General features: G+C 39.3%; 1 protein-coding gene across 1 annotated transcript in view; it reads right to left on the bottom strand.

The window, feature by feature from the left end:
• Positions 1 to 6207: 6207 nt before the first annotated feature.
• LOC124770365 (transmembrane protein 234 homolog) overlaps positions 6208 to 11782 on the bottom strand; it is a 38261-nt gene continuing 32686 nt past the window's right edge. Inside the window, exons 4-5 of the mRNA XM_047249197.1 lie at positions 8690 to 8782; positions 6208 to 6382 (exon numbers count right to left, since the gene is read on the bottom strand). Coding sequence (XP_047105153.1) covers positions 6288 to 6382; positions 8690 to 8782 — 188 coding nt within the window. The 3' untranslated portion in view covers positions 6208 to 6287. The remainder of the gene's footprint in view (positions 6383 to 8689; positions 8783 to 11782) is intronic.

Genomic DNA, 11782 nt, shown 5'->3' with positions numbered 1-11782 from the left:
TGTTGAAATTATTTATTTTTGCGAATAACGCATTGTTGCAACGGACTGTGACGCATTGTTATATGACATAGGCAGACTCAGTTGTGCGCTGCGACAGCCAGTTTGACGCTGTCGTTCATAGTGAGTGAGAACCTGTGTCTTGAAAATAGGGCAGATTTTACCGTGGACGAACTGACTGACCTTGTCATCGATGGGTATATATATTTTCTTTCATATCGCGTCAATAATTCTGAAACTTGTCATATAATATCTTCAAGAATTAACCTATATTATTTATGGGCTCATATTACGATTGAAAGTTTTCGTCATTTGTAATACAATAATGTTTTCAACCGTCCTCCCAGAAGGACGTCAGGGTAATATGTTGTCATTTTGTATTCACAGGAAACGATGTACACTTATGGAACTTTTGGACATGTTAGAATCAAAAGATGAGAAATACCTAATACTGGTGTGAATGTAACATTACATCCTCCTCTAAATTCAACTGATGACGTAACAGATGAAGAATCGGGTGCTGAAGAAAACCCAAGTGTAGATAAATTACCAGCAAGTCAGCTCAATGCTAATGCACTACATGACCTAAAAGAGAGGGGTGTGGAAGCAACAGGAACAATTAGAGGAAACAGAGTTAAGAATTGTACTCTTATCATTTGTAGATAAAATGATAAGAGAAAATAGAGGATCATATGAAATTTGTTCTGACTCAGCATCCGGGATTTCCATTGTACGTTGGAATGACAACAATGTTGTCACTGTAGCCACTAACTTTGACAGAGTGCAACCACTTCACTCTGTAGCAAGATTTTCCAGGGAACAAAAGAAATGGATTAGCGTGCTTCAACCTAACTTATTACACTCCTACAATACTCATATGGGAGGCATAGGTCGAACTGAGCAAAATGAATCCCTATATACACTCCTGGAAATGGAAAAAAGAACACATTGACACCGGTGTGTCAGACCCACCATACTTGCTCCGGACACTGCGAGAGGGCTGTACAAGCAATGATCACACGCACGGCACAGCGGACACACCAGGAACCGCGGTGTTGGCCGTCGAATGGCGCTAGCTGCGCAGCATTTGTGCACCGCCGCCGTCAGAGTCAGTCAGTTTGCCGTGGCATACGGAGCTCCATCGCAGTCTTTAACACTGGTAGCATGCCGCGACAGCGTGGACGTGAACCGTATGTGCAGTTGACGGACTTTGAGCGAGGGCGTATAGTGGGCATGCGGGAGGCCGGGTGGATGTACCGCCGAATTGCTCAACACGTGGGGCGTGAGGTCTCCACAGTACATGGATGTTGTCGCCAGTGGTCGGCGGAAGGTGCACGTGCCCGTCGACCTGGGACCGGACCGCAGCGACGCACGGATGCACGCCAAGACCGTAGGATTCTACGCAGTGCCGTAGGGGACCGCACCGCCACTTCCCAGCAAATTAGGGACACTGTTGCTCCTGGGGTATCGGCGAGGACCATTCGCAACCGTCTCCATGAAGCTGGGCTACGGTCCCCGCACACCGTTAGGCCGTCTTCCGCTCACGCCCCAACATCGTGCAGCCCGCCTCCAGTGGTGTCGCGACAGGCGTGAATGGAGGGACGAATGGAGACGTGTCGTCTTCAGCGGTGAGAGTCGCTTCTGCCTTGGTGCCAATGATGGTCGTATGCGTGTTTGGCGCCGTGCAGGTGAGCGCCACAATCAGGACTGCATACGACCGAGGCACACAGGGCCAACACCCGGCATCATGGTGTGGGGAGCGATCTCCTACACTGGCCGTACACCACTGGTGATCGTCGAGGGGACACTGAATAGTGCACGGTACATCCAAACCGTCATCGAACCCATCGTTCTACCATTCCTAGACCGGCAAGGGAACTTGCTGTTCCAACAGGACAATGCACGTCCGCATGTATCCCGTGCCACCCAACGTGCTCTAGAAGGTGTAAGTCAACTACCCTGGCCAGCAAGATCTCCGGATCTGTCCCCCATTGAGCATGTTTGGGACTGGATGAAGCGTCGTCTCACGCGGTCTCCACGTCCAGCACGAACGCTGGTCCAACTGAGGCACCAGGTGGAAATGACATGGCAAGCCGTTCCACAGGACTACATCCAGCATCTCTACGATTGTCTCCATGGGAGAATAGCAGCCTGCATTGCTGCGAAAGGTGGATATACACTGTACTAGTGCCGACATTGTGCATGCTCTGTTGCCTGTGTCTATGTGCCTGTGGTTCTGTCAGTGTGATCATGTGATGTATCTGACCCCAGGAATGTGCCAATAAAGTTTCCCCTTCCTGGGACAATGAATTCACGGTGTTCTTATTTCAATTTCCAGGAGTGTAGATGCTCTATTAGAAAGAAAAAGTGGCATTTCCCGATCATTGCACATTTTATAGACATTGCAGAGCAAATGCCTGGGATCTTTACAAGCACAACGAATAACCCATAGATCATCTGACATTTCGTCATCGAATTGTCACTGCAATTCTTGAAATTAACAAAAGAGTCACTACCAGCAGAGGACGTCCTAGTAAGAGGGCAAAACTAGATTCCAGATTTGATGGAAGAGAACATTATGTTGTTGAATTATTGAATTACCAATGGACGAGATAACAAAAAAGAAGAAGCAGCTGAAATGTCGAACTTGCCACAAAAAAAAACTACTACTAGCCCTATGTGCGTAAAATGTGACGAACCACTTCATGTTTATTGCTTTTTGTCTAATCATACTAGTGCATAAAATATGTGTATAGGTTATTTTCTTTGTTTTTTGTATTTATTAGCTGTTTTAGCCCATACTTCAAATTTATTTATGTTTATTTGAAAGTATAAAAACCAAAACAAGTTAATTGTGCAGTGTCATATGCTTTAAAAACATGTTCCCTTATTGTCCTGACGCCCTTCTGGAAGGACGCCCATTTTTGGAAATACTAAATAAAAATAAATACTCAAAATTGTTTTTACTTTCTTCCTTACAACCTTGTGAATGAATGTAGATAAGATATAAATCAATTTTGAAAAACAAATAATTCAGAACTATCTGGGTTAATAATAACATTGATTTAATTTCAGTGTGATTCTGTTAGTTCAGTTAACACATGATTTACCTGTTATGGTGATATAATGCAATTGGCAGATGGTGAATTCATATTAATTTTGTAAAGACTGATTCCAGTCTCCATTTAGTCACCTTTATTTAGGTTTTCCATGATTTGTGTTAGTTGTATTGAGCAATTTTTATGGTTCCTCGAGCAAAGTTATGACTGCTTTTCCTTTTGTCAAGAGTTCAATACCGTTTTGGTGAACATTTCTCCAATATTACTTCCACATGCAACGACATTGTGTAATGCTGAGTTCAAAAAAGAAATGTTTCAGCTTTTCAAATAAATAATGTGTTTAGTTAAAAAATGTGCCTTTGTATTGGTACACGCTTTATTTCCAGAAATGAGTTTTTGGTGTGATGTAGCATTAGGAATTAGTGTATACCCTAAATAAATATTAAAATAAAAGGAGCTGTCGGAACACATCAGTGTTGGGTGTCATAAGTATGCAGAAATGGTGTGTATGCCTATAGATACAAAAATAAAATATGCAGACCACATTTACCAGCAGCACCATGTATATGATGGTTGTCATCCTTGCTCAACACAATTTGTTTGGAATTCAGTGGGTGGGAAATGGTTTTTATGCCCCCCCCCCCCCCTCGGTTTCTTTCAATCTTTGTCATATTTCTGCTACCTGTGTATGTTGAAATGTCAGAATGTGTTACTAAACTGACAGAGGGAAGAGCCGTCATTACAAAATTAGTTTGTTCTTATTTCCAGGAATTCCTATTAAGACGACAATGGACAACACAACTACTGTTCAGTATGCGGGGCTGATAAGCCAGTTGACAGACAGAGCTCGCAGTGTTGTTAGAGATTTAGATCCTACCAATGATCTTACTTTTCTTCGGATACGGTCCAAAAAACACGAAATATTGGTAGCGCCAGGTAAGAAACCAAATTTAAACACGATTTGTTTTACACTGCAATGATATAAATTTTGAATAAATTGTTGAGTAGTTACTGTTTTGAAATGTTACTCTTTCATTTTCTTTTTTTTTTTCCAGACAAGGAATTCATTCTTATAGTAGTGCAGAATCCAACAGAATGAACTGCAGGCCAAAGTGGTGTGATCTGGCACAGCGTGTGTTCATCAGTGATCGTGAACACAGTTTTAATCTGTTGCAGAACTTCACTCACAAATAATTTACTGGAATATAGTCTTGTTGCATTTGCTGCAACATGATCCTTAACATTTTTGCAAGCTTTACTCATTATTTATTGCCATATGCTGATTTTGCAAAATAATGGAAAATGATTTATGTGTATTTCTGTATTCTGTTAGCATTTTTACTGATAAAATAAATATCATGTTACCATATACATTCTTAGGAGTACCAGCTACTGAGCTGTGCATTTCTTTAATAGTCACTATATTCTTAAGCTTTAAATAGTAAGATGTCACTCAAACTAATGCATGATCATAAACCATTGTTGATGAACGGATGTTGTAGCCCAGCATGCATATTGACTTCCAGATGATTCTCAACGAGTTAAGAGTGCAGTACCTTAGATTTTGTGTTGGTATACTGGAAGTGTGGTAGCTGTAAAATTTTTAAAATGTGTAATGCAGACAAAGTTACATTCCTGCATATGACACTACATCATAACCATGTAATTTATACAGTACAGTTAGTAAATGTTTACCTTCATCTGTGTACTACAGTTTGCAAAACATTTTGTTACAGTATTAATTTCTCTCACTTTGCCTACCAGTGCGTTTACGAGAGAAATTAATTTCACATCTGTTTGGAGAGATTGAGCCATAAGATGACTGAAATGAGATCTTCCAGTTTTCTACACTAGTTTTCACAAGTCCACCATTTACATTTCTCAGTTAAAAGAGCTGCTCCTTTAGTATGACCGATGTTCTTGTTTTGTGCTCCTCCCTACTTCTCATATTAGGAATTAATCATTTTGATGAAAGTTAAATCACTTATATTCTGGGCAATACAATCTGCAGTCAGCCATAAGAAAAAGTGCTTGTAGTTTATGTTACTGACAAGAAAAATATCTAACAAAAAAGCTAAATGTTTGCTAAAACAATAAATCTGAGTAGAGAAGTACTTTCAGAAACATATTTCCCACAACAGAAGTTCCTGTGTTGTTGTATGCTCTTCCATTATTTGTCAACGAAGCAGCAGAAATGTGATTTTTCATTAAAATGATTGGAAAAACAGTGGAATGGAATGGTAAGCAAAGTCGAACGGCAACTTGTAGACATGCTACATCATTTCTGGTGCATCTGCACTGCAGTTGTCCAATACCAAATGCAGCATCACTTTATCAAATGATGCAACAGGAGTATCATCTTAGTAGCCTGGTTGTTGCCACATGTATGGCAACATAGCTCTTTACCTGGTGCAAAAAGTTGATTGTAAGTAGATGATGAAATATCAGTCGAGGGTTAACAAATATTGTTTAAAGCAAATATTTAACTGTGTGCTATATAATTTCTCATTTATTACTCTTCTGAATTTGCTTGTGTATTACATAGTATTGCTTCTTATGTGACTTGTCCTTCAGTAGACATTAGATTCGTCAACCTTGAAACTACACTCTCTGGTAAGTGGTTGTTTTGGAATAGAACAGCAATATTCTCAATGAAAGAGCAGCCTTTACAAAGCATACACTTGTTTCTTGGTTGAGATCAATGGAGGCTGCAGGAAATGGGAGTAACAGGCTCAATGCCCTTCCCACACTGCAGCTCTGAACTTTTGCTTGTGTTGCATACAAAACATTTATACTCACTGCCAGAAATTATTTTCCTTTTCAGAGAAGTCATAGGTAATGCTGCCATAGTACCTGAAAATGATTTACCACCTTTCTAACACCAGCAGCTTAATCAAAGCATGGAAGAATGTAGTACAGCATTCAGAAAAGCTACTACAGTGCTTCTTCACACAAAAGTGTTTGATTCCTAGAGTTGACAGTGAGGGGACATAGTCCACCCTCACTGAGGAAAAGCCAGAATGTCCAGACAAAGCCAAGAAAAATGTGTAGCTGTACAATATGCATCCCCCCCCCCTTACACACACACACACACACACACACACACACACACACATCAGGAGAGAGTAAGGAGATGACAAACTTCAGAATATTAGGTTAATACGCAGTAAAGAAATCTTTTATTTTATACCGTCTCATTTATGAAACAAATACAAAAATGATACCATAGCTTCATCCAGCACCACCTCCTCCATTTTGCATGAGGAATTTGTCCACACAGCAAAGTGATATTCCACACACTATCAATGTAATGCCACACACGGTCTCTGTAGAAATAAGTTCAATATTGATTAGCAGTAAATTAGCAAGCAATGTGAACAAGTATAATTTTAAAGCTATAAATATCATTTGTATCACTATCAAATTCTTCCTCAAGTAACCCTGTGTGGAATCAGACATGCAGTTTCAACAGAATAAATATAGGATAATATACTAACAGTATAAAAACACACTTAAAAATGTGGATTTATTCCAATCTGTGAGAGCCCAGGTATCTCGTATTGACATAATTTATCTTTGTAGTTTTTTAATGTGACTGCAGAACTGCTGCTACTTCCACTCTAAAAGCTAGATTGTGTACCATCTCTATTTGGATATTTTATTACTCTTTTCTGTGTAGAATTAACAGAACTTAACTTATTGACCTTAATAAGTTCATCTCTCTCTCTTGCCCCCCCCCCCCCCCCCCCCCCCCCAGTTGGTACCAACCAAAGTTGCCTTTGTGTAGGCATTTGATTAGGTGAGCTTTTGTTCAAAGCAACACAAGAAAATAGTAAATACAGAAAGGAAAACTTCAGAAACAAACACACGTGAAAGAGGTGTGTGTGTGTGTGTGTGTGTGTGTGTGTGTGTGTGTGTGTGTGTGTGTCAGAGTGAGTGAGAGAGATAGAGAGAGAGAGAGAGAGAGAGAGAGAGAGATATATATGAACTTCTTAATGATATTCTACACACTACAAGAGTGGGCGCGCGCGCACATCAGCGCTGTGTAGGTGCACATTGTACCAGTTGTCAGGGATTGACATTCTGTTCAAGTATGGATTGCAGGAAGAATGGTATGCATTGTGGGAAGAATGATTGTGACATCTCATTGAATCGGGTGTATTGCCGGTGGCCTGCGTTTTTCTGCAACACAACCTCGGCGTCTTCATCAGGTGCTTCCTGTGACTGAACTTTCAGCACGTGATGAAGACGCCAAGGTATGGTGTCGAAATATTGTGTTAGAAAAACACAGACCACCGGCAGTACACCCAATTCAACGAGATTTCACAAAATCGCCAGGAAAGTCTAAGGAATTAAGAATGATTGTGTTTGGCTCTCTCTCTGTGTGTTGTAATTATTCTAATGTTGTCCTCACTATCCCTGCTTGAGCAGTACATAGAGATTGTAGTATATTTGTAGAGTCATCATTTACAGGCGGTTCTTGAAACTTCAGCAATACACTATCTTGGGATGATTTACGTCTATCTTGGAGTGTCTGCCCCGCAGGTCAGGCAAACCTGTGACCATTCATGCTGCCCCTTTCTCTATATGTTCAATAACCCAAGTTAGTCCTATTTGGTATAGGTTCTACACACTTCAGCAATATTCTAGAATGGGTCACATGAGTGATTTGTAAGCAATCTCCTTTGTAGATTGATTGCACTTCCCCAGTATTCTCCCAATATCCCGAAGTTTGACTGGGTCTATGTGATCATTCCATTCCATGTCCCTACAAAGTGTTACACCAAGGTATTTGTATGAGTTGGCCAATGCCAACTGTGACTCATTGATATTATAGTCATAGATACTACTATTTTTTCATTTTGTGAAGTGCACAGTTTTACATTTCTGAACGTTTACAGCAAGTTGCCAATCTTTTCACCAGTTTGGAATCTTTTCCAGATCTGAGTGAATATTTATACAGCATCTTTATAGACAACTGCATCATCTGCAAAAAGTTTGAGGTTCCCATTATTTTTGTCGCAAGGTCATTAATATACAAAATGAACAGCAATGGTCCTAACACATTTCCCTGGGGCATACCCAAAGTTACTTCTACACGTGATGATGACTCTCCATGCAAGATAATGTACTGTGTCCTACCTTCATAAAGTCCTCATTTCAGTCACAAATTTTACTTGATACCCATATGACTCTTTACAATAAGTATAGGTGTGGTACTGAGCCAAATGCTTTACAGAAGTCAGGAAATATGGAATCTATCTGACTGCCTTGATGCAAAACTTTCACTACGTCATGTGAGAAAAGTATGAGTTGTGTTTCACATGATTTATGTTTTTGGAATCCATGCTCTTGATTAGTGCTGATCATGGAGCACATTTAACTAAGCCAGAGATTTCACATTCTCGAAGTCTCTGACTTGCTCTGGTTGGACAGGACTTGTGGGAAGTTCAAATACATTGAGCAGGCTTCTGTTTTCATGCGACATTTTTGTTATATTTGGTTATAAAAATCTTCAGAAACTATATATGTGTGCTTAATGTTGATATTCTACAGTTTTTGTGTGTCATTATTTTGAGGCATACTTTACTTTGTGGTATAATGAAGCTAAACACTTCTGAAACTGTACTCACTGGCATTGGGTAAGCTTTCTCCCAAGATCCAACCTGTAGCTGCAGTGAACACAAATGTGAGGGAATTTGCTACTGGAACTGCCAAAGACATTTCTGAAACAATGGATTAGACAAATGAAACATTCAATAAAAAGTACAACTGTTCATACAAAATAAATATCCATCAATTTAACTGGAATGTAATGTTGTAAATAATTCTCCCCCCATCTTCCTCTGTTCACTGGAAAGAGCATTCCAGGTCTTCCTCCTACAATGTAATACTGATAAAGTATCTCATTAAATTCCTAGTGTAACATGTGATGTCCAGGCTTGGATGAAAACTGTGGACTAACAGCAGTTAGGCAATACGTTCAAAATATCTGACATACTTCTATAACTGAATATTGCTACTTTAAGTTTGCTTTCAATAAGGTATTTTGCATCATAAAGACTTAACTACTTTTACCATACTACGTATACTGCTGATAAAATATGGAATATTAAGTATGATGGAAGTAGTACTGGGAGCTGACCAAATAATATATAAAGTATTGTATTGAAAAGGAAATACCTCCAAATGTTTTGCAAAATTATATTTACTCGGTCACAAACCAGCTTTTGCCTTCTTAAGCAGTCTTCAGGTGTCACCTGACATTAATGAATAAATATAATTTTGCAGAACAGTGGGAAATGTTCCCTTTATAATACTATAATCTTGTACTGACAACAACCTATCAAAAAATTAAAGTCATCTTTAATTAAAATATCATTTCTGGTCGAAGTGGGAGAAGCAGGACAGCAAAGAGGTAGGGAAAATAACTATGAAAGAGGTACAAGGAGGTGGCTACACAAATGGAAATTGGGAAATCACCAGGGCCTGGAAATGTACCAGTAGAATTTCGTGTGGCCTAAGTATTCTGTATGAGTACCTAAGCATGTTATTTAATAAATGTATGAGGTACAGGGAAGGATTTCCAGCGGAGTGGAACTTAACACATCTAAGCCCCACATGTAAAAAAAAAAAAGGGGGGGGGCAAGTAAGAAAGTGTGTAGCAATTACCATGGCAGCAGTATCACAAGTTCAATCAGCCAGGCTGTAGGTGAGGATTTTCAAATAAAAAATGCAGAACATTTGTAAATCAAGTGGAAGAACAAATTGGCTTTAGAAGAGGCAGGTCAGTGTAGATAACATTCTTACTCAAAGGCAAATCATGGCGAAGAGACTGGAAAGGAATTGAAGCAGTCATTTGGTCTCCATGGATATTGAGAAAGCATATGACACAGTGCCACTAAAGCTGTAGTTTGAGGTGCTGTGGTCAGAGGAATTAGCAAAAATTTTTGTAAGAAGTATCATAAACCTCTATAAGTCAGCAGAATGTGTTATTAAAGAGGGGAAAAGAAATCTGTGGATAGGTCTTCAGAATAACTAAAGGATTGAAGCAAGGATGCTCTCACATTCTTTGAGATGCATGTGCAGAAGATAGTGGATCTATGGTGTAGAAAGTGCATGGGCATGTGAACTGAAATAGGGAACCACTGTATGTAATACTTTCCTGCACTGATGATCAGGTCATTGAAGCAAATGATGAAAGGGAGGAAGTTTTTGGGAGAGTACAAAAAGTGAGGTTCGAAAATTAATTTTGAGAAGATGGAGTATCTATGTTGTGGAGAAGAGGGAAGTAACTTGTACATTGGCGGACACCTCAGTAAGTATGTTAAGGGTTTAAGTAAATGGGTAGCATTCTATCGTGATGTTGTATATTACTGACCTTGCTGACAATATTGATAGTAATCTCAGACTTCTTGCAGATGACAGAGGTATCTATAATGAAGTACTGTCTGAAAGAAACTGCATATCAGATCTCGATAAGTTTTCAAAGATTGGCATCTCATTCAAAATGTTCAAAAATGTAAAATTGTGCACTTCACAAAGCAAAATAAATGTAGTATCCTATAATATCAATTGGGCAACTCATGCAATACACATTGGTGTAACACTTTGTAGGGATATGAAATGGAATGATCACAAAGGCTCAGCTGTGGGTAAAGCAGGTGATACACTTCAATTTTGGTAGAATACTGAGAAAATGCAATCAGTCTACACAGGAAATTGCTTACAAATCAGTCATGCGATCAATTCTAGAATACTGGTCAAGAGTTTGTACACGTAGCAAATAGAACTAACAGGGGATATTGAACCTGTACAGAGAAAGAAAGCATGGATGATTACAGTTTTGCTTGATCTGTAGGAGAGTGTTACAGAGATACTGAACAAACTGAACTGGCAGACTCTTGAAGATAGATGTAAACTGTCTCGAGAAAGTCTACTCACAAAGTTTCAGGAACTGGCTTTAAATGATGACTCTATGAATATAATACAATCCCCTATGTACTGTTCACATTGGAATCATGAGGACATGTTTAAATTAATTACAGCATGCAAAAAGGCATTTAAACAACCATTTTTCCCTTGCTCTATATGAGAATAGAATGAGAAGAAACCATAATAAGGGGACGCCGAGACATACCCTCTGCCATATACTTCACAGTGGATTGCAGAGTGTAGATGTACATGGAAGACATGATACAGACAGCCAACGGACTAGGCATGGAAAGGCAGCTATCCAAAATTTAAGTCCTATACCTTGGTCTCTCAGAAATGAGTTTAAAGGATTTATATAAATCCACTGTGGAACCAATAAGAAGCTATGGGACTGAGTGCTGGGAACTCACAGAAAGTAAAGACTTAGAGCTTCAGAAATGAACCACTTGAGAAGAGCATGTAGAATTTCCCTTCTTGACCTAAGAAAGGAGGAAATTAGAGAAAGGATGCAGACTGATTATAGTATTATGGATAAAATAGAAGAACAAGTTACGATGGTTTGGGAATGTCAAAAGAATGAATGAAAACAGATGGCCCAAGAGAGTACTTTCATGGCAACCTCTTGGAAGCAGAAGAGGATGAGCAAGAATAATGAGAGCACTATAACCTCCGAATCTTGTGAAAGATTAGCTCAGCAATATTTGCTATCCAGATATCTCCAAAATCAGAGACATCAGTGTCTCAAAATCTTCCTATTTCAGTTACTTCCATTTACTGATGTACTATGGACT

This window comes from Schistocerca piceifrons, unplaced genomic scaffold (assembly GCF_021461385.2).
Source record: "Schistocerca piceifrons isolate TAMUIC-IGC-003096 unplaced genomic scaffold, iqSchPice1.1 HiC_scaffold_798, whole genome shotgun sequence".
Classification (NCBI taxonomy): domain Eukaryota; kingdom Metazoa; phylum Arthropoda; class Insecta; order Orthoptera; family Acrididae; genus Schistocerca; species Schistocerca piceifrons.
The sequence above is the reverse complement of the archived record's forward strand: the minus strand, read 5'-3'. Positions and strand labels throughout refer to the sequence as shown.